The 24,379-nt window shown below is 40.9% G+C and overlaps 1 protein-coding gene across 1 annotated transcript; it reads left to right on the top strand.

The window, feature by feature from the left end:
- The first annotated feature begins 8,762 nt into the window (after positions 1 to 8,762).
- On the top strand, positions 8,763 to 24,367 carry ddx19b (DEAD-box helicase 19b). Its single transcript, XM_033966772.2, has 12 exons — positions 8,763 to 8,993; positions 10,699 to 10,738; positions 11,994 to 12,050; positions 15,550 to 15,685; positions 16,432 to 16,524; positions 17,627 to 17,729; positions 19,194 to 19,308; positions 19,939 to 20,116; positions 21,034 to 21,271; positions 22,187 to 22,349; positions 22,460 to 22,651; positions 23,223 to 24,367. The coding sequence occupies exons 1-12, from the start codon at positions 8,934 to 8,936 to the stop codon at positions 23,282 to 23,284; spliced, it is 1,437 nt and encodes a 478-aa protein (XP_033822663.1). The 5' UTR covers positions 8,763 to 8,933; the 3' UTR covers positions 23,285 to 24,367.
- Positions 24,368 to 24,379: the final 12 nt, after the last annotated feature.

Here is a 24,379-nt window from a genome sequence, read left to right as displayed (position 1 = left end):
ACTTTCGGGTCACCTCCACATGGACTCTCTCTCTCTCCTTCCCTCTCTCTCCTCCTCCCTCCCCTCTCTCTCACCCCCTCCTCCCTCCCCCTCTCTTTCCTCTCTCTCTCTCTCTCCTCCCTCCCCTCTCTCTCACTCCCCCCCACTCTCTCTCTCTTGCTATCTCTTCTTCTCTCTCTCTCCCCTCCTCCCTCCCCTCTCGCTCACTCCCTCTTCCCTCCCCTCTCGCTCTCCTTCCCTCTCTTTCTCTCTCTCTGAGTCTGTGTGTGGCTGGTGCAGATTGGCATAAAAACATCCAAAATGCAACAAAAACTTGGAAAAACAAAAATAAAATGAACAAATCTAACATCTCATAAACTTTAAGATTTAAAAATTGTAAGAACTGGGTCAGAACAAAATGATTATAAACAACTGGGTCAAAACTGAGATTATCTTTTCATATTTGTGGGACGGCCTGGCCTCTTGTGTGTCGGATGCCCTCGTGTACTCCTGTGTGCGTCTTTGTGCCGTTGTGCAGCATTAGCTTCTGTAGGTGACACACTTCAGGTCCAGATAAGGATCGTTCCCACCGCTTTTCCCAAGATGGCGGCGAGCTTCGTCCATCTTTGCCGCGTTTCTCTCTTATCCTCGTTTACATCTCCATTGTGCCAGATGCACACCCTGACCTGGTACAGTCTAAACGCTCCACAAATGCTCCACAAACGCTCCACTAACGCTCCACTAACGCTCCACTAACGCTCCACAAACGCTCCGCAAACGCTCCACAAACGATCCACAAACGCTCCAAAAAAGTTCCACAAACGCTCCACAAAAGTTCCACAAACACTCCACAAAAGTTCTACAAAGGTTCCACAAACACACCACAAATGCTCCACTAACGCTTCAAAACTCATGATATTCACTTTCAAACCATTACGTAAGTCACAGAGGAGACAAAGAGAGAACAACTACAACCCAGAAGAGACACAGATAGAACAACTATAACCTAGAGGTGACACAAAGAGAACAACTACAACCCAGAGGAGACACAGATAGGACAACTATAGCCCAAAGGAGACACAAAGAGAACAACTATAACCCAGAGGAGAGAAAGAACAACTATAACCCAGAGGAGAGACAGAACAACTATAACCCAGAGGAGACACAAAGAGAACAACTATAACCCAGAGGAGACACAGATAGAACAACTATAACCCAGAGGAGACACAGAACAATTATACAGTTATTTTATCAAAAACAGACCTGGAGCTGGTGTTTTGTTTCATTCACACATGTTTGAGTAACACTTTATTATTAGTCTGTTACATCTCCAAAGCTCAAAATGCTCTGTTCCACCTTGTGATGTCATGAAGTGGTAGTTTTCAAGTTAATATCTCCTTTTACCTTTAGTTCAGTAGAGTTTGGCAATTCCAGAGCTGAAATGATCCAAATGATTCTAGTGGAGGTGTGTGGAGTTTAAAAACACAGTGGAGCATTTCCTGTATTACCACATGACATCACAAGGTGGATTAGAGCGTTTTCAGTTCAGTTCAGCCTAAAAATACAGGGTTTGTGTGTTAAATATGTGTGAATTTACATCTCTGTTATTTCTCTTCATCTCTCTCTCTCTCTCTCTCTGTCTTCTTCTACTCTCTTTAAGCAGGATTTTGGTCTCTTCTCTCTCTCCCTCGCCTCTCGATCCTTCTCCTCACACTATTCTCTATCCCTACCAGTGTCTCTCTCTTATTCCTCTCTCTGACCCACTTCACCCTCTCTCTCTCTTTCTCCCCTCTCTCTGCCCCTTTCTGCCTTACATTCTCTTCTCTCTTTCCTTCTTCTCTCCCCTCTCTCTCCCTTTTCCTTCTCTATCTTTGCCTCCCTCGGCCCTTCATTCTCTCCCTCTCTCTCCCCTCCTCTTCTCTCTGTCTCTGAGTCTTGATCTCTTCTCTCTCTCCCTCTCTTCCTCATTCTCTCCTCCTCACTCCTTCTTTATTCCCTCTCTACCATTCACTCTCTTGCTTTCTCAATATTGGACTGGATCCTGATATCTCCCTCTTCTCTTTCATCCCCCTCTTTGTTCTCTCCTTGTCTCTACCCTCTTCTCCCCTCTCTTTTTCTCTTCTTTCCCTTCTATTATTTTCTCTTCCCTTTTTATCTCTCTCCTCTTCTCTCTGCCTTCTCCTGTGGTCCCCCCACTTCTCTCTCCATCCCTCCCTCTCTCCTCTTCTCTCTCTGTCTCTCCCCTTCCTCTCTCCCTCTTCTCTTCCTCTGTCTGTTTCCTTTCTATCTCCCTTTTTCTCCATCTCTTTCTCCTTCTCTTCTCTTTCTCCCACCTCTCTCTTCTCCCTCTCTCTCTCCCTTTCTCCCCTGTCTATCCCTCCTTCTCCACCTCCTCTTCTCCCTCTCTTCCTCTCTCGTGTCTGTCCCAAATCCTCCCGAGACCCAGGACTGTACTTTACTCTTGTTTCCATGGAGACCGTCTCCGGAGTGCCTGATTGGACGAAGCACAAACTCACAGCTTTTGGCTTTGGGCACATTTCAAAACATTCACTCTATAAGGTTCTCACATGAGTTTAAAGTGCCCAAGACCAGAGCTCGTCTCATTCACTTAAATATATATTTTTTTGGCCAGGCAGTGTAATTTTATGAACTAAAACTGGACTAAAACTAAAAAATAAAACTAAGATGCCTGCATGTTTCATTAACACTTGGCAAGTTATATATATTTTTTTATTTTTTTATTTTTTATCCGCCCTGTTCTTCAAACTGTTCAGATGTTTAACCATTTTCTAATCGTTTCTTCTCACTGACCCACTGAAGTTCTATTTGGAGTAATCTTTAATCAAAAAAAAAAAAAAAAAAAAAAAAAAGTGCTGCTCTAGTGTGATGTGCGGCTGTCCATAGGGGGCACCGACAGCATGCGGCGCTTTGTTGCGATGACGTTTATGGCGACTTCAGCCACCGCAGTTTTCTAACGTGGAAATCAGCGGACTTGTTTCTTTCAAGAAGTTTGTTAGATCAATCAATGAGAACTATAAAGACACAAGCTCAATAGGACTGGTTTAAGTTTGTAATTTTACTTGTTGGAAACAAATGGAGAGAAGAAGAGGCGAGATGGAAGGAAGGGAAGAGGAGAGATAGATAGAGGTGTAGACCGGTTTGATCTACACCGCTCAGTTGTTCAGAGGTGACCCCGACTGATCCTCTACTCTTAAAGAGACAGTGCACACATTTTACACTTACTTATACAACCTGTCTGTCAGATGCCCTCCCATCCTCCTGTATCCCTGTGTGTCAGATGCCCTCCCATCATCTCTTATATCATGTATTATTGAATTTATTCTTAAAATATCTTGTCTGTAACTTATGCCAAAAACCGACACAATGGTCTGTTTTATTTTTGTTCACATTTTAAACTAACACCATGGTCGTATGGGGCTGTGACTGTCAAAATGAAATGGCGTGACTCGACTAAAAATATATATTATGATTTTTTTTTTTTTTTCTTTTAACAAATTTCTCCCATGTGTCTGAGTGATGAGGTCATCAGAGTAATGAGGTAATCTCTGTCTGTAGTGACTGTGATGTAAAAGATTTCAGACGATCAGTGATGGACGAATCAAACTGTGTTTAGTCACAGAAAACTCAACACTGCATTAACATGTTTGTGACGTGTTCTGTTACATGGGCCAGAGGACTGTACTCTGAATACTCTGACTACTTTTACACAGAGTGGCATTGTATTGTAGTGAAAAAACATGACATATTTTACAAACAGATTTATTTTTGTTGCTCTGTTTGTTCTGTTTAACTTATGTTTAATTAGAGACGAAAATCGCACCTGCTTCACCATAAGAGCTGTTTTATTCTCACTGATTCTGTGCAGAGCCAAAACTACAGATGAAGTACCTCAATATATTCATTTAATTTAGGAAAGTAACTGTACTCTGAATATCACCATATGACGGGGTAACTGTACCAGAGTACAGTTACTCTAAATGAGTATTCAGGATATGTGTTTTTGGCAACGGTGAAACGTAACAAAGTAAAAGTAATAAAGTACTGTACTTAAGTACATTTTTTAGGTATCTGTACTTTACTTAAGTACATTTTACAGTGTGTATTTTTTTTACTTTTGCTTCAGTACATTTGCAGTATCTGTACTTTCTACTCCACTACATTTCAAAATCACTACAAAATCAAAATCACCACATTTGAAGCTTTATAAGACTCAAAATCTGTGAGTAATACTTTCACTTTTTACTCTTTAAGTAAACAGGTACTTTAATAATTTTACTTCAGTAGATTTTTCATGTGATACTTTTACTTTTACTTGAGTATTTTTTTGCTCCAGTATCTGTTTTTGGTTAATTAATTCAGTTACTTTCCAGCTCTGGTGATGATGAACAACATTGTGAAATTAAAAAAACAGTAGTACACTTATCTCACCCATACTCGCTGTGAGACTAACTGAGTTTAACACATTGACAATATTCAAAATAGTAAATAAAATGTAAAGGGAGAGCCTGATCTAAACTCTGACTAAGCAGACTAAGCAGCTGCTGTGGGCCCCGAGGTCACCAGAGGGCCCCCAAGAGCCCATGCATTTACACTGAAAATAATATAATATATAAAGTTTTATTGGGCACAGGGCTTGTGTGTTTGCAGCAGCCTAAATATCCCTCTCAAATAATTACATTTGTTTTACACACTGCCCCTAAAAAGTAACCCCCTGGGTTTAACTAAGCAAATAGGTACAAGCCTCCTATTGGATAATTACTGCTTGGACGATTATCTTTCTGCTGGCAACAAGTTATTTAACCCCAACTGGTGCAATGAGTTGCTTCTCATTTCTTAAACAACCACGTCGAAAGACACATCCCGTGGTGGTGAAAAAGATGTTAGTCTGTTTGAGAAGGGTCAAATCATTGGCATGCATCATGCAGAAAAAACATCTAAGGAGAAACTACTAAAATTGGGTTAAGAACTGTCCAGCGCATTATTAACTGGATAGTGGGGACCCATCCTCTTTGAGGAAGACATGTGGACGGAAAAAAATCCTGAATGATTGTGATTGGCGATCACTTAAACATTTGGTGAAATCTAATCGAAGAAAAACAACAGTAGAACTCAGGGCTATGTTTAATAGTGAAAGTAAGAGCATTTCCACACGCACAATGCAAAGGGAACTGAAGGGATTGGGAATGAACAGCTGTGTAGCCTTAAGAACACCACTAATCAGTGAGCCTAACCGGAAAAAAAACGCTTCAATTTGCAAGGGAGCATAAAGATTGGACTCTGGCGCAATGGAAGAAGGTCATGTGGTCTGATGAGTTAAAATTTACTCTGTTCCAGAGTGATGGGCACATCAGGATAAGAACAGAGGCAGATGAAGTGATGCACCCATCATGCCTAGTGCCTACTATACAAGCCTGTGGGGGCAGCACTATGATCTGGGGTTTCTGCAGTTGGTCAGGTCTAGGTTCAGCAACAGTCTGTGCTCAAAGAATGAGGTCAGCTGACTATGTGAATATACTAAATGACCAGGTTATTCCATCAGTGGATTTTTTCTTCCCTGATGGCATGGGCATATTCCAAGATGACAACCCAGGATTCATCAGGCTCAAATTGTGAAAGAGTGGTTCAGGAGACATCATTTTCACACATGGATTGTCCACCACAGAGTCCAGACCTTAACCCCATTGAGAGTCTTTGGGATGTGCTGGAGAAGGCTTTGTGTAGAGGTCAGACTCTACCATCATCAATGCAACATCTTGTTGAAAAATTAATGCAACACTGGATGGAAATAAATCTTGTGACACTGCAGAAGTGAAATCAAAACAATGCCACAGCAAATCCATGTAATCAAACCTAAAGGTGGCCCAACAAAATATTAGAGTGTATGACCTTTCTTTGGTGGCGACTTTTTTTTTGGCCAGGCAGTGTATCCATAGAAACAAAATATCTTCTGCTGCTACATTTGTTTTTGAGCTGGGCATAGGTGAGGATGTGATGTGTTTATGCTGGAGCAAGGAGTCTTTATAATGTAAATTTAAGCCCAGTGTCGCCAACTGGAACACATTAAAATCCATCAGAAACGAAGAAAAAATGTCTAGAATTTAAAAACATGTTTGTCTGTTGCTCTTGTGGTAGTTGTGATATTATATGTTTTCAGTCTGATGTTGGTCATATAAATACAAATACAACTGGCCGGGGTGATGAGAGCAGAGTCAGAATGTTGTCTAATGTGAATCACCAATAGCTGAGCCAGGAGGCATTTGCTGTCGGGGCCCCAGAGATAAATTCAGCTTAGGGTCCCCTGAAAGCTAGGGCCGGCCCTGAGTCTGACTTACATGAGCCAAACATCAGGCACATTACATTCAGCCTAAATACTGTGATATTTAACCTACAGGCTGATTCTGGTGCACCATTCTGTAACACAAGAACATGACAACAGCCTCAGAGTCAAAACAAACACAACAGTCCACGGACAAAGTGAAGCTGACACGGTTTACTCCGGATCCAGGGCACTCTGAGGCTCTGGGCTCCGGGCGGGAGGAACCGTAACCTGAGCCTCCCCTGACCCGGTGGAGCGCCCCCGAGGCCCGGGGACAACCACACAGACCTCCCGGAGCTGCAGAGTGGAGACAAAGGGGATTTCACCTCCATCTACCGGTCAATCACAGCACTGCTGATTCTCTAATGGATGAGTTGTAAAGGTTTCTTCAGGTTATTCTTAGAGCGAGGCTGAGAATGTTCTGGTGAGATAAAATAATTGTAATCTTTCATAATCTTTAGTTCATAGACTGGCAATTCGTGTGTAGGGGGCAGGGTTTGTGTGTTTAACTTGTGTGACAAACAAACAAAACACAACTCCAGGTCTGTTTCTTTAATAGCGTAATATGGACCCTTTAATTTTTGTTTCAGACATTTCTGTCTTAAGTCCACAAAAGCAAATCAAAGTACACAAAGTCTGAAAAAGGAATAGGCAGAAGCCTAAGCTTATGACGCCTACACCTTTTGTACTAAACATAAAGAGCTGCTATGTTCAACAGTATGTACAATATGAACAAAAAAAAGAACAAGTAAGCAATTCAGCATTCAGCGTATGAGTTTATGATTTTCTTTTTGTACAAACTTTTAAAACGGCTCAAGGTTCTGCAGTCTTTAACATCGTCCTCTAACCTGTTCCAAACATTTACTCCAACAGTTGAAATGCAGTGCTGTTTTACATTTGTTCTGACACTTGGTTTTTTATATACATCATGTCCTCTAAGATTATAAGCACAATCTCGATTTTTAAACAGATCTTGGATATGAAATGGTAACTGTTTATTCTTAATTTTATACATAAATTGTGCAGTTCTATAATCTACCAGGTCCTTGAATTTCATTGTATTTTTTTGGATAAAGAGTTCATTTGTATGAGCCCTATAGGGGGCTTTGTTCACAATTCGCATTGCTCGTTTTTGGACAATTGCAATTGGAATGATGTTTGTTTGGTATGTATTTCCCCACACCTCCACACAGTAGGTCATGTAGGGAAATATCAACGAAATATACAAAATGAACAATGTTTTTTCATTCAAACATTCTTTTACTTTGGATATAATTGCTAAAGATTTGCATAATTTTGTCTTTATGAATTGTATGTGGCTTTTCCAACTTAGGTTATTTTGGATTATTATTCCTAGAAATTTAATTTGATTTATTTGCTCTATTTCTGTATTATGAATAATAAGATTCCTGTTCACATTTATTCGGCGATTTGTAAATACTATGAATTTAGTTTTCTTTAGATTTAAAGTTAATTTGTTTGAGTCAAACCAGCTTTTCAGCAATTTTAGTTCTTTTTCTAGCTCCTCAATTACTGTTTCTAAATCATTGCCACAGTGTATTATATTTGTATCGTCAGCAAATAATATAAGATGCAAAGCTTTTGACACCAAACATATGTCATTAATATAAAGGATAAAGAGCAAGGGACTCAACACTGACCCCTGGGGGAGGCCACAGGTCACTGTTTGAAGCTCTGAATCCACTCCGTTTATATGGACATATTGTGATCTGTTTTCTATATAACTTTTGATCCAAGAGAAAGCCACACCCCTAATACCATATCTGTACAGTTTTCTGAGTAGGAGATCATGATTGACTGTATCAAATGCTTTAGTTAAATCTAGAAACACTCCAATGGCGTACTGTTTATTATCTATTGCATTAGATATGTTTTCGACTAGATCTATTAATGCCAAGGTAGTGGTTCTATTTGGTCTGAAGCCATATTGTTGTTCACATAGTATATTACGTTTTTCGAGGTAGTTAAATAATCTTTTATGGAATAATTTCTCCAGAATTTTAGCAAAATGAGACAATAGAGAAATAGGTCTATAGTTTGTAAGGTCGTGTTGATCGCCAGACTTGTAAATAGGGATAACCTTTGCTGTTTTCATTCCTTCTGGGAATACACCCGACTGCAAAGATAAATTAAAAATATGGGTGACTGGTTTAACTATATATTCAATAGTTTCTTTCAGCACACACATGTCCAGTCCATTCCAGTCTAATGAGTTTTTGTTCTTGCTTTGTTTGACAATTGTGCATATTTCACTTTCATCTGTACCTTGTAAGAATATTGTTTTATCCTATGTTTTATTGTTTTAATTATCAATTTGAGACAGTAATAAAGAATTATGTACATATTTCATTGTAATATATCCATGTATTTATGTAAATTATTTATCAAAACAATCGCATATAGGAACCTTTGTTATTGAATGTTTGTTCCGCCCGGGCCATTGACTGCGCTGCACAGGTGACGCCGTTGCTTTCGGCACGCCATTGTGGACACTAGTTGCTGCTGCCGCCGTTATCCTACGCCCTGTTGCCTGCGCTGGTTTGGTGTTAATTCATTATTCCAGTGAAAGTTCCGTAGTGTAAAGCCTCGTTTCACAATGGCCACTGACTCCTGGGCGCAGGCCGTGGATTTGCAGGAAGCCGAAGCCGCAGAATCGGTAACTTAGCGAGCTAACACAGCGCTAGCCCGGTCAAAATGCTCTGTTTTAACCAACACACACGTTTCACATACTCAGCAGCTTTCACATGTGGTTGTTAGTTTGACTCTTTGTTGACTCTTTGACTGTTTTTGAAGTGTAAACAGACGTAGTCCCTTGGATTGGCGTAGTTTTAACTGTGTTCTCTTTCGTTTTTTTGAAAGTGAAAGCCAAATGCTCAGTGCGTGACTTAGCTTTAGCCTGTAGCAAAATGATGCTCAGTGACTCACAGAGGTAATCCCTCTTTACAGTGTCCAGCCTGGAGCTTCTTCAAAGGCTGTCCATTTTTACATTAGACTTTAATTTATTTGAGGTTTGCTATATGTTAAATAATCTTGTAAATTCCTCGTGAAGATAATGTTGTTACCAAATTTTGGTTTTGCTTGTTGAATAGAGTAAGCTTTATTGTCTCAGCTACATGACATTGCCATTGTAGTCATGTTCTAATGCTGTTCCCTCCTCAAAAACAGACCTGGAGTTGTGTTTTGTTTCATTCACACATATCTGAGTAACACTTAATTTGTTAGTCAGTCTGCATCTCCAAAGCTCAAAATGCTCTGTTCCACCCTGTGATGTCATGAAGTGGTTTTATTTATATTTATTTAACCATGAAAACGTCAGTTGAAATCGAAAAGTCCTTTTCCTGTCCAAGAGGTCAGCCACACAGGTCAGTAGCATTTACAAAGGAACAATAAACAGAACAAACAGTTAAAATTAGGATCATAGTGCATTTACAAATTTAAAGTGCAGTGATTTGCAGACTGTTGGATGACAACATTACGATCATATATTTACATCAACAATTTAAAAACACAGGCACTGATTAATCATGTTGTCTGTTGAGTAAAGAACAGTAATGGCTCTTGGTTCTTTGGAGGAGGGAGGACACATAAAACAGAACCGGGCCAAGAAGAGCCTTATAAGCCAAGAAGATCCAATGGGCCACTGGGCTTTGGCCTAGAGTTTGCAGTGATGAGTAATTTAGTAGTATACAGGCACAAACCAGCAAGCTCAGTGATGCACTGTTCAGTGACATTTAAATAACATCTCCATAATCAACCAGAATAACTCGTTTTACCTTTAGTTTAGTAGAGATTGGCAATTCATCATCATCCAAATGATTCTATTGAAGGTGTATGGAGTTTAAAAACACAGTGGAGCACTTCCTGTATTACCACATGATGACAGGCTGTTTTCAGTTTGAGAGAAGAACGCAGCCTAAATCTGCAGGGTTTGTGTGTTAAACATGTGTGAATGAAACAAAACACAGCTCCAGGTGTGTTTGGGATGAGGAAACAGAGCCATTTCAAGATAAATGACATTCAAGAATAAAACTATAGATTTTAATAGCATATTTTACAGTAAAACCTCATCTACAGAGATGAGACTAACTTTCAATAACCTTGATTTTGTGCCATTTTCCACTTTAGTACCATTTTTAAAATACACAAGATCCAATATATTTCTCCAAACATGCTTTTACTGAGAGGATCACCTGTAGCCTGGAGACAATTTAAAATATTGATAGCACAAATCATTTACAATTTGATTAAATGCACTAAACACAACGTGAAATGCTGTGATTTGTAATAATTTGATAATATTGTCACAGATCATAGATTTACTACTAAAGTACAACAGCTTATCAATCTTTTGTATTTTCTAGATCAACAGTCTCCAACTCAAAGATAAACCAGAAGAGAATGGTGAGTTTGGCTCATATTATCTTACATTAGCAATGCACCAAACCAGCTTTTTCCGGTACCGATATTGATACGTTGACTTTAGGTCTTGGCCAATACCTGATATGAACCAGTGCAGGGACAGAAAATGGCTCTCGTTTCCTTAAAACACAGTGAACATATTCCACAGAGATCTAATGGTGTTTTGTTATTTCTCCTTCACGTCAAAACTGAGCAAACTGAGTCTGGCAAATACAGACTGATCTCCCTGTGTATATTTTATACAGATTTATATGAGTCTGGTCTCCATGTCCTCTGTCATGTCTCAAGCCCCAGTCAAACGTGATTGTCCAATTAGATTTGTTTTTTTTTTCAGTGATTTACAAATAAAATCACATTTATCTCACCTCAGATTAATAGTTTAGGCTTCGTGCACTGATTCTGCAGAAATTCGCCTTGTTTTTCAGCCCCTGGGACCATGTGTGTCCCTGATTGGCTAATCAACCTGTCAATCATGTTGAGTAGATGTCTGTGTAGACCCTCAGTCGTCGAGGTCTGATCCATAGCAAACGGCGAAGTTCAAATCTGTCAACTAGACAAATCGTTGTAGGAATGAAGACATTTCACTGCTCACCCAAGCCGCTTCTTCAATTCTGGTCAGAATGCTGGTGGCCACTGCCTTATATCTGTCTAAGGGGAGGGGCTAACCACACTGAAACCATAAACGGCGATTGTTTCCAGTTTCAGCTGAAACTACCCTATTCAGCTCTTAACGACCCTGCTATTGTTCTCATTGGTCTGAGGATGGAGTTGTAGATGTGGGAGAGATTATGTCTCAGGCCCCCATTCCTGTTTAAGGAAGGATTGTCTTTCCTAACAAAAATAGCTTCTTTAACTCCCCTCTCAAACCATTTCTTTTCTCTGGCTAAGATCTAAACCTCACTATCTTCAAAGGAGTGGTTAGTGGCTTTGAGATGGAGATGTACGGCGGACTGGGGTCCAGAGGAGCTCTCACGGCAGTGTTGGTACATCCTCTTATGGAGCAGCTGTTTAGTTTCTCGAATGTAACGCTCACTGCACTCTTCACTACACTGAATGGAGTAGACTACATGACTTTGTTTATGGCTCGGGGGTTTTGTCCTTAGGACAAACCAGAACCAGTTTTTTCCCTAAAGTGTTTGTGGGTTTGTCGAGTACTTGTATCTGTATCGGTGCATTCCTGTTTTATATTAGTGTGTGTTATACAAATTCTCACATAACTGGTTTAATTATAATTCAGGCGCTGCTTCAAAAACAGAGGGAGAAGCAAATAACAAGACAGAAGACGACGACAAAGGTGAGGGATTTGAACTGTCCTTTATACAGTTGTCAAACGAAATAAAACGAATCGTAATTAACAGTAACATACTATAGACTGTATATACAGTGGGGCAAAAAATAATTTAATCAGCCAGCAACTGTGCAAGTTCTCTCACTTAAAAGATGTGAGAGGCTTGTCATTTTCATCATAGGTACACTTCAACTATGAGAAACAAAGTGGGGGGAAAGAATCCAGGAAATCACATTGTAGAATTTTTAATGAAGTAATTGGTAAATTCCTTGGCAAAATAAGTATTTGGTCACTTACAAACAAGCAAGATTTTTGGCTCTAACAGGCCTGTAACTACTTTTATAAGTAGCTCCTCTGCCTTCCACTTTTTACCTGTATTAATGGCACCTGCAACTCGTTATCAGTATAAAAGACACCTGTCCACAACCTCAGTCAGACTCCACTCTGGCCAAGACCAAAGAGCTGTCAAAGGAGACCAGAAACAAAATTGTAGACCTGCACCAGGCTGGGAAGACTGAATTTGCAATAGGTAAGAAATCATCTGTGGGAGCAATTATTAAAAAATGGAATACAAGACCACTAGTAATCTCCCTCGATTTGGGTCTCCATGCAAGATCTCACCCCATGGGGTCAAAATGATCACAAGCAAAAATCACAGAACCACATAGAGGGACCTAGTGAATGACCTGCAGAGAGGCTATCAACACTACGCCGCCAGGGAATCGAATCCTGCAGTGCCAGACGTGTCCCCCTGTTTAAGCCAGGACATGTCCAGGCCACTGTTCCCTCTAAACTGCGTGCTCCAGCCAATTATGTGATTCACATACGCATTTGCACAGCTTATCGACGTCATTGACAGGCGTCCTCATGCGCCGCTATCAGTGTTTTAGCCGATGTGACCGACGTGGAGTGAAAACTCGCTAATGATTCTAAGTGCTGTTTAACCCCTTTACGTTCCGACAGCCCGCCCTCGGGCAAAGATCCACTGTTTTGCAGCAGTTTTGCATTTTAAACATGACGAAACGGACAAAACGAAGGAAGTACGCGACCGAGGACACTGTGGATGTTTGTACAAGTTAAACTAGAGGCATCTCTCTTCACCAGAATTAGCCAAAAGGCTATTTTTCATCTGTTGTCCCTGGACAGATGGCAGACCTGTCTCCCTAAAAACAAGAGTAAAAATATTATACAGCGAAAATTACAATATACTATAGACGAAACATTAAAAACAGATATAACAAACACTGTCAACAAAGAAAAGACAAACAAAACACAGGCATCATACAAGACAATCCACAGCCATTCCACAACATCCAACGCAAGAGAAAACACAAGTGCTCGTCTGGTTAGTCAGGGGGAAGTCATTAGTATTGTTAATGCAGACATGTTTGATGTGTTATGAACCAGTTTCTTAAATGTTTTTTGAACAGAATATAGGTGCTTATTTCTCTGATGTATACTTCCAATAGCATTAACATACTACACAGGTCATGAGCAAGATTTTTGTCATTTTCATTGTATGAGTGGGTGTTTTATAACATTTAATTCATATATTTATGCAGGATCGTTAGAGGATCGGCGGAGCAACAAAACACAGAAACCACTTAGTGCTAGAATAATGTGTCTTTTATTCCCCACACAAAAGCAGCATACAAAATCACTTCATCAGACAGCAACTTTAATCAACCAGCGCCTTACCTTGACACAGGACTGGAGAGCCAACAGTCCAGTAGAGCGCTGCGCTGTCCGAAAACAAAGCTGGGCGACCGTACGTATCCCACAGCAGACTCTACCGAACCAGGGGCTACCCCGTCTTTATAACATGAAACAAACAAGGCCTGCGTGGGGAGAGGAGCGGGCCAAGCTCCTCTCCCAGGCATTCCCCGGATAAGATTTTCCCGTTTCACTACCAGTTTCATAAACAGATAGTGAAAGGGGTCCTACTGGCGCCCAAAACATTCATAACAATCCCAACACTCAATGTTTAAACAGCACAAGGTCAGGGAAGAGGGCAAACAAGGACACACTACACAGGGCTATAACCTGTCAGTGGGCTAAAGCACTTAATTAAAAGTCTTATAACAGAAGTGTAAATGCGTTGATTTGATTCTTTTAATAAACCATTTAACTTGGATGGATGCGATGCAGCATGACCACAGTGCACAGGTCTGATGTTGCTCACAGTGGTCTATGGGACCGCTCAGGGAGTTTGTGTGTTTGCTCAGACTCGTGAAAAATTTGAGGGAACATTGGTCCAGGCCCGTCTGAAGTTTGCTAAAGAGCATTTGGATGATCGAGAAGAGGATTGGGAGAATGTCATATGGTCAGATGAAACCAAAATAGAACCTTTTGGTAAAAATTCAACTTCTTGTGTTTAGAGGAGAAAGAATACTGAGTTGCGTCCAAAGAACACCATACCTACTGTGAAGCATGGGGGTGGAGACATCTTGCTTTGGGGCTGTTTTTCTGCAAAGGGACCAGGACGACTTATCCCTGTAAAGGAAAGAATGAATGGGGCTATGTATCATGAGATTTTGAGTGAAAACCTCCTTCCATCAGCGAGGGCATTGAAGATGAAACGTGGCTGGGTCTCTGAGTATGACAACAATCCCAAACACATTGCCAGGGCAACGAAGGAGTGGCTTCGTAAGAAGCATTTCAAGGTCCTGGAGTGGCCTAGCCAGTCTCCAGATCTGAACCCCATAGAAAATCTTTGGAGGGAGTTGAAAGTCTGTGTTACCCGGTGACAGCGCCAAAACATCACTGCTCTAGAGGAGATCTGCAGGAGGAATGGGCCAAACTAACAGTGAAAACCTTGTGGAAACTTACAGAAAACCTCTGTCATTGCCGAAAAAGGGTATATAACAAAGTATTGAGATGAACTTTTGTTATTGACCAAATACTTATTTCCACCATAATTTGCAAACAAATTCATTAAAAATCCTACAATGTGATTTCCTGGGTTCTTTCCCCCCATTTTGTGTCTCATAGTTGAAGTGAACCTATGATGAAAATTACAGGCCTCTCTCATATTTTTAAGTGGGAGAACTTACACAATTGGTGGCTGACTAAATACTTTTTTGCCCCACTGTATAAATGGACAGAGCTAACCTGCTAGCCGCTGCAAATAGGAAGTGAAAAACCTCTCCTCTCTCTGTACCTGCTGCTTACCCTGGGGTTTTTATTTCTCTGTGTCTGTAAATCAAGATATGAACATTAATAACAGACAAATCATGCATTTTCTTTTCCTGAGGTCGCTCTCGCTAGTGTTAGCAACAGGTTTGATTGACAGCATTGGTAAGTACCCGCTCTGCTAAAAGACCACAGCGGGCAGGTAGGGCATTACCTTCATTCCTTGCTCCAGATTGGAACGCTGTGGTGACATCACACTCACTTATTCCAGTTCTTCATACAGTCTGTGGACAGGCCTAGTCTTTATACAGTGCATTCATATTACTCTTTATGAACTAATTTGTCTAATGTCTTTTAATATTGTGTTTCCCAGAGGACAAAGCAGCCCAGTCTTACCTGAACAAGTTAATCCGGAGCAGTTTGGTCAACAACAAAAATGAAGTGGAAGTTCTTCAGAAAGATCCAAATTCACCCCTGTATTCAGTCAAGTCTTTTGAGGAGCTACGGCTGTAAGTAAACTTTTTTACTTTTCTTTCAGGGACTGTGAGCACGTAAGAGACATTTCTGTAAACATTCCAGAATTGGTCAAAAGGATTTTTTCATGTTTAAAGTCGACCTAAAAACAAGTAGAGTATAACATTTTGCATCCAGTTACATGAATTGGGGCTTTTGGACAGTTGATAAAAGGGTTTTACATTGAAGAAACACTATGTAACTTTTCTGGTGTAGGGTCTGCCACCTGCTTGTGTCCATGGAGATGTTATTGCTTCACTTGCAATGTTCCACAGTATAGTATTAAACTTTGCTATCTTTATGGAGAGGTGCACGAGATTCAACCAAGCCAAATTACAGATCGGATCTGCACAGGTGACTCTGTTCACTGGAAGAAAGTTTTGTTTTGTGTTTTTGAGGGGGGGAATGAAAAAAGTGATGTAGGGTAAGTCTTAATGCCATAATGTGGAACATCCCGGGCAAAGAAATGACATGTCCATAGAGACGCATTGGCAAACTTACTACAAAAGTTATACAGTGCTTCTGAACTTATTTCAAAAGGTTTTCTGAAAGACGAATTATTCAGCTTTACTAATGAGAATTGGTCTATAGTATTTATTTATTAGGATTTCCAGTCACAGTTTAAATAATTTGAACTGTGACTGTCAATCTGTTGATCACAAACCTGTTCTTAGTTGAGCCATTTATATTTTAGGGACTGCTCTAATATCACATATCGATCATGGCTCATTTCTGTTTGCAGTAAACCACAGCTTTTACAAGGAGTCTATGGGATGGGTTTCAACAGACCGTCTAAAATCCAGGAGACCGCGTTACCCATGATGCTCGCTGAGCCGTGAGTACCTCCACTTCCCTAGGCCTCAGTGTTCTTCAAAAGAAAAATACCTGTCACGACCTTTAGCTTGTAGTGTGCGGTCTCGTCTCTGCCATCTAAAATGTCATAGAATTCTCCTTTTGTCTGTGGTCTGCACTTTTTGTCTCACTTTTGAAAATCTGTTTGCAGAAAGTCGTTAGCCGTTATTTTGGCAGTGATTCATGTTTTGATTAGTTGACCAAACAATTATTTCTATTGTACTTTGAAACTTTTTAAATATGTTATCAGCCAAATGTAGCTTGAATAATGGTGACTGAATGCTTCTGCATGGAGAGTATTTACAAAAAGTGTATAATTAATTTTAGCAGCCCATTAAAATACTACCAAACTACTGACTACTAAACATATATATTCTGTACTAAATATAAGGATCATTTTTTTGCATAGGAAATTGTTAGTTTAATAGTTGTATTGCAAACCTAGTACTGAATATTTAACTGAATATTTAACTCAAAAGGTTGTTAAAATATAAAAATCAGATCCTAATCGATGCTAAAACTAGTATCGAAACTAGATACTCACTCACTTTTTAGTACTGATACTAAAAATTGACAAGACAGAAATGAATCTGTTTATAATAATGTTGAGCTGCATCTTTCACAAGTATAAGACACATAGACTAGAATACACCCATGGACCACTATGAACATTACTGGACCAAACCAGGACCAAACCAGGACCAAACCAGGACCAAACCAGGACCAAACCAGGACCAAACCAGGACCAAACCAGGACCAAACCAGGACCAAACCAGGACCAAACCAGGACCAAACCAGGACCAAACCAGGACCAAACCAGGACCAAACCAGGACCAAACCAGGACCAAACCAGGACCACTATTAACCTACCTGGACACTGAGGGATTACACAGATATAAGGCCACATGGGAATATAAATTACTGTTGCTTCCCAATAGGCATCACAAGAAGTGACCTCATTAGACAGGAAGTGCTTCAATTTAAAACATAGTCCATTACTAGTATGAATGTGTTGAAAATCTCATTCTATCGTCTAAAGAGACAATATTTTCAAATATTAACTCAGCACTTTCCTTTGTGTCCAGTCCACAGAACCTGATCGCACAGTCACAGTCGGGAACAGGGAAAACAGCAGCTTTTGTTTTGGCCATGCTCAGCCACGTGGACCCCAGCAACAAGTGGCCTCAGGTTTGTGCTCTGCCTCTGAACCTCTGTCTATACTATTGCTACTGCTACTACTACTGCTGCTACTATTTTTAATACTACTATTTTTACTACTGTAGCAAAAGACAAAGTTCAAATCTGTCAACTGGACAAATAGGAGTGAAGACATTTCGCTGCTTACCAAGTTCTTCAGTTCTGGTCAGAATGCTGGTGGCCACTACCTTAGATCTATCTGAGGGGAGGGGCTAACCACAGTGAAACTGTAAACAGCTTTTGTCTCCAGTTTCAGCTAAGACTACCCTATTCAGCCCTTAACGACTCTGCTATTGTTCTCATTGTTCTGGGTCTGAGGATGGAGTTATAGATAGGGGAGAGATGATGTCTCAGGCCTCCATTCCTGTTTAAGGAAGGATTCTCTTTCCTAACAAAAATGGCTCTTAGTCTTCACTCCTACAATGATTTGTCCAGTTGACAGATTTGAACTTCGTCTTTTGCTATCGATCAGACCTGGGCGACTGAGGCTCTACACAGACATTTTTACTACTCTTACTACAACTACTGCACTAAAACTACACTTGTCTACATGATGCGAGGGTTGTTATTTCACTATTGTATCTGTAAATCAAGATATGAACATTAATAACAGACAAAACCAGGGCCTTCTTTCCCCGAGGTCACTCCTGCTAGTGTTGTTTTACTGTTAGCTAAACCAGCGGTGCGAGTGGGAAAGGGCTTCACCTTCAACAGCCTCGCTCCTGATTGGCTCTTTGGTTGCTATGATACTCATGGTCAGAATTCCAAATATGGAACTCGGCTCCAAATTGGCTCCTATAACTGCTCTAGCCTCAATGAGCTTCATTTGGAGCTGGATGCTGTGTGTGACCTCACGTTCACTTAGTCCACTTCTTGGTACAGACTATGACCTCAGAGCATTCCAACTGAATTGACTCATGTGTAAACAATGTGGCTAACATTAGCTCAAAGGCTAAACAAATGTAAACGTTAAATGTCAAAATAACAGAATATTGTCAGATTAAACCTGTGTCAGATATTTTCATTCATTTTTTCACATCGGAGATGGAAATTATCCCTTTTACTGGTTGCCTGGAACGCACCATAATTCTATAAGTGTTACCTAGGCAATCATACTCTAAACAAGGGCTAGGGCTCATCTAGTTTATACAATAGTTATGTTTTGATAAATTAATAAATATACCTGCAATATCAAACCTTTTACATTCTTAAATAAATGTTTAAACTCTCCGAAAATTGTGTTTTTATTGTGCAAATTTTGAGATGCCAGTGAAATGGCGGTACTTCCTATAGTCTTCAGAGTTTTTTGTTTTTTTCGTAACTGCCACTTAACTGATTTAAAACTCTGATAAATATTTTCCACAGGTCCTATCCACCAAACCAAAAGTAATGACTGGAAAAACTTGAAAACCTGTCACTTTAAACACTGGTGAAGTTCTGTGTTTTCCTCTTCAGTGCTTGTGTGTGTCGCCCACGTATGAGCTGGCTCTGCAGACGGGGAAGGTCATCGAGCAGATGGGCAAATTCTATCCAGAGGTACAACTCGTCTACGCCATCAGAGGAAACAAGTGTGAGTATATGAGTCTTCAAGCCATCTCTGCAAGAGTCCAAACACTTCATGGGCTCTTCACTGACTTAAACTGAAAATACAGGACGGAGCAGGAGATGCAGAGGACGCAGAGGAGAGGGTCAGATGGAGCAGTGGATGCAGAGGACACAGAGGAGAGGGTCAGATGGAGCAGAGGACGCAGAGGAGAGGGTCAGATGGAGCAGAGGACGCAGAGGAGAGGGTCAGATGGAGCAGAGGACGCGGAGGAGAGGGTCAGATGGAGCAGAGGACGCGGAGGAGAGGGTCAGACGGAGCAGAGGACGCAGAGGGGAGGGTCAGACGGAGCAGAGGACACAGAGGGGAGGGTCAGGCGGAGCAGAGGGGAGGGTCAGGCGGAGCAGAGGACGCAGAGGGGAGGGTCAGGCGGAGCAGAGGACGCAGAGGGGAGGGTCAGACGGAGCAGAGGACGCAGAGGGGAGGGTCAGACGGAGCAGAGGACGCAGAGGGGAGGGTCAGACGGAGCAGAGGACGCAGAGGGGAGGGTCAGACGGAGCAGAGGGCGTAGAGGAGCGGTTCAGATGGAGCAAAGGATGCAGAGGAGTGGAGCAGAGCCTCAGACATTGCGGGATCATTGTTATCCTGTCTTGTCAGTGCCGAAGGGAGTGAAGCTACAGGAGCAGATCGTGATCGGGACCCCGGGGACGATGCTCGACTGGTGTGCCAAGTTCAAATTCATCGAGCCAAAGAAAATACGCGTTTTTGTGCTGGACGAGGCCGACGTCATGATCGCCACACAGGGCCATCAGGACCAGAGCATACGAATCCAAAGGTGAGAAGCATTTACAGCTTGCATCTCCACAGACCTGACTCTTATCTGATCTGGAGGATGCTGCTCCTGCTTGTTTTATGGAAATGTTGTTCCTTTGGCTAAAATATTCCACTGTCTCCATGGAGAATGTTTCGAAGTATGTTCTGTTTCCATTTAGAGAAGGTTTCGATGGTGGATGTCTGGACTAGGGCTGTTGCTCTTAAACAATTTCCCTTGCAGTAACTAAGTTTTTACTTTTATACCACATGGGCCAATTATAAAACATAAACTGGGGTTGGATTTGAAAAATAATGATATAAAACAAGAGCCAGACCTGAGTGACACACACAAGCACAGGTCAGAAATGGCGTCTTCTGTTCACTACAAGACGTTTTAGAGACGAGTTATGAGAATGTGCTATTGTGTTATTATTCAGAGCACAGGTTTTCCAGTGGCTTGATCAATAGGTAAAGCCCTTACACTCAGTAAATGTCTGTCTGCTCCAGACTCCAGCCTTGTGTGTGGAGCCTCATTAAAATGCAAAATGCGGTTACCACGGTGACTTGAGCCCTTGTGCCATGTGATCTATCATACTGCTGTATTGCAGTATTGTGGTTATCGCGACAACCCTAATCTGTAAACTGACATTGGAATCAAAACTTACTTCAAAAGAACTTAAATTGAAAATGGCTTCGGATTCAGGAGCTGAAACGTCTTGATCATAAACAGTGTTCAGATGACCACAGCTGAAACCTTCTCTACACTGAAACACGCCCTGTTTCTGTTTCCATGGAATCATTCAGGTGATGTGCCACCTCCAGAAAGTTACATACTGTAGCTTTAAAATCCTTAGATGCAATACGTTATTTTTTGGCATTGCTTACTCCCCTTCCTCGTGTACATTTCGTCTTACCCCTCTCCTCTTTTGTTTCCTTCAGGATGCTTCCTAAGAACTGTCAGATGCTCTTGTTCTCGGCCACATTCGAGGAGACGGTGTGGAACTTTGCTCAGAGGATCGTCCCGGAGCCGAACATCATCAAACTGAAGAGAGAGGAGGAGACGCTGGACACCATCAAACAGTATTATGTCCTGTGTAACTCTAAAGAGGAGAAGTTTGAAGCTCTCTGCAACATCTACGGAGCCATAACCATCGCTCAGGCCATGATCTTCTGCCACGTGAGTCAGGCTGCACCATATAATGCAATATATAGATGTTTATATAAATGGACATAGCTCATCCGCTAGCTGTCACATTCCAAATAATAAGTGATCATGGGCGCACGTCCAGCTCCATTCACACTGGCTCCAATTTGTGAGCCTTGTAATTTTGTTCTTAAAATCCTTGTTTTAACCCACTTTGTTTTATGTCACTGTTCAAATCAAGATATTAACATTAATAACAGACAAATCAGGGGCTTCTTTCCCTGAGATCTGCTCCTGCTAGTGTTACCAGCAGTTTTGGTTGACAGTGCTGCAGGCGGGAAGAAGCATGCATCTTCAACAACCTCACTTCTGATTGTGTTTAATGGCAATCGAAGAGCCAGACTGTGAATTCCAAATATGGTCGCTGGTTGCAGATTAGCCACGATAACTGCTAGCCCCGATGAGCTTCATTTGGAGCCAAACGCTGTGGGTGACGTCACACTCACTTAGTCCACTTCTTTATACAGTCGATGGCTCCAAACCACATGTTTTTACTGACAGAGGATTGGCTGTAGACCGCTCCATTACAGACCCCTAAACTGACCACTAATTCATTACACAGCCCTAGTTTATTTTAGTAATTAGTAATTAGAGTAGAAAATAAAAAATTTATGGTTGGTCTTTTCCCTCATTTTTAGTTTAAGGAGGTTGTGGGTCCAATTCTTAATTCTTACCACTGTCCACCAAACAATTTCATGTGATGCAGCAGTTAAAATAAGCAAATGAAATGTTTTTAACTAGAATATAACTAAATTATTTGTAATATCTGGAAAAAAAATTGTCCAGCAAAGTATTTGATTCAAAAATTTCAGTGATTTTAAACCAGTTCATCTTTTTCATTGGTTTGTTTTGTTTTATTTGTTTATTCATAATGTCTTTCTTTCTCAGACGAGGAAAACTGCGGGGTGGCTTGCGGGGGAGCTGTCCAGGGAGGGTCACCAGGTGGCGCTGCTGAGCGGAGAGATGCAGGTGGAGCAGAGAGCGGCCGTGATCGACAGATTCAGAGACGGAAAAGAAAAAGTGCTCGTCACAACAAACGTTTGCGCCAGAGGTATGAGAGGGCATCTGATACACGGGGATATAGGGGGATGTAAGGGCATCTGACACATGGGGATATATGCCAAGGGGAGGTCATCTGACACACTCCTTTTTCTCCTGCAGGTATCGACGTGGAGCAGGTGTCCGTGGTGATAAACTTTGACCTCCCAGTGGATAAGGACATGAACCCCGACAATGAGACGTACCTGCACCGGATCGGCCGCACGGGACGCTTCGGCAAACGCGGTCTCGCCATCAACATGGTGGACAGCAAGATGAGCATGAATATCCTCAACCGCATCCAGGAGCATTTTAGTGAGTCGCACTGTTTAAGTCACCTGTCCTTACCTGATTTGAGTCATTGCAGTAGTCATGCTAGTCATTAGCTTTATTACACTATAGTTTCATTATTTTACTATCCAGAAATGGTTTTAGCCTTAGTTCACCATTCAAGTTGGAGAATGCTGAGTAAGCTTCATACATTTTTTATTTTAAATTTTTAGATAAAGACATTTTAATTTGCTATAAGCCCAATGTTAAATATTTTTTACTAACAAACCTGAGCAAACAGATCAGTGCAGAGGAACATAACTCACTTCTGACTTCCGGAGTCAAAATTTTTGTTTTTTGCAAGTTACATAATTTTACACAGTCATGAAAACCGTCTTCAGCTCATCCACGTCAAAGTACAGGGGCCAATGTTGTATTTTACACGATGTTGCCATGGCAATGAAGCGTCCAACACGTGTTGACTTTGTTTAGTGAAAAGTACAGCCCAAAGTCATAATAAAACAGACAAGTGGCATGAGGGCCCTTTGATGCCGCTTGCAGCTTTAATTTACATTTCCTTTTGCCAAATGTTGCTAATTCTGTCCCGTCTTCACAGATAAGAAGATCGAGAGGTTGAACACAGACGATCTGGACGAGATCGAGAAAATCGCCAGTTAAAGGGGGTCTTCTCTTAAAGGGATGGCCCCCTCCTCATGGCTCTCCATGGACTCACTGTTTTAAGCTTTTACTTTTTTAGATTCTGGAGAGATAAAAATATGTTTGCACTTACTCATGTTTGAGTCTGAAACATACCCGATTTCACTATTTGTGCGATTTAATAACATTTAGTTTTCTTTTTTTATTCTTCTTGTTTTGTGGTGCTACGTTGGAATATTATGTTTCCTAAATTTTGGAATCAGGAACGTTACAAAATGCCAAGAGATATCAATATCTTTATAATGTGCCACAAAATAAAAAAAACATACGTACAAAGTGAATGTATTTGGTAGGCTCTGGCCTGTTCGCTGCAGTGAAGTTGGGTATGCTTCTGTCTGGGGCCTGGCCACACGGCGTCTTCATGGGTATTTTTATAAAGCGATTATCTCCGCTCATCTTACCATCTGTTTGGGCTCCTTGTGAATATTTAAACCTTTTTATGACAAGTTTGGAAAGTAAAGATGATTAAACTCTAAAATAAGTGATGGCGTTAGTTTTTTACAAGGAACAAAGCATTTAAAGGAACTGTATGCGTCCTGATTCTTACAGTTTTAAAAAGGTACTAAAATCACATCTGAACTTGTGTTGCCACATCTTTAACCTGCAGATGGAGGACAGACAAAAACCTCCAGATTCACTCACTGAGCTGCAAAGGCTGCACTAGTACTGAGTCCTGATTGGCTGCAGGTGCTGGGGTTTAGGTAGTGACCGTTTAAAGAATCATGTGACAGTCATGCTTTCTGATTGGATAATCGTCTTGAACCAAAATACTGAATTAAAACAACCAATGTTTTTGTAATTAAGAATAAATCAGCTTTCTAATTGTTATCAGTAAAAGCTATAGTTGATTTGAACATGTTTAGCTCATATCTGGACACAGTTTGTAAATATTTATGGATTAAAATGTATTTAAAGTCAAAATCTTCATACAGTTCCTTTTGAAATGTATTAAAACCCACCTGGAAATGTCTCGGTTGAGGTTCAAGTGTTTCACAAATTTGAATGCAATGTAAAATTAACCACAAAAGTGAAAAAAAAAAAACACCCTAAAAAATT

This window comes from Periophthalmus magnuspinnatus, chromosome 5 (assembly GCF_009829125.3).
Source record: "Periophthalmus magnuspinnatus isolate fPerMag1 chromosome 5, fPerMag1.2.pri, whole genome shotgun sequence".
Lineage (NCBI taxonomy): Eukaryota > Metazoa > Chordata > Actinopteri > Gobiiformes > Gobiidae > Periophthalmus > Periophthalmus magnuspinnatus.
Note: the sequence above shows the minus strand (reverse complement) of the source record. Positions and strands in the feature narration are given on the sequence as shown.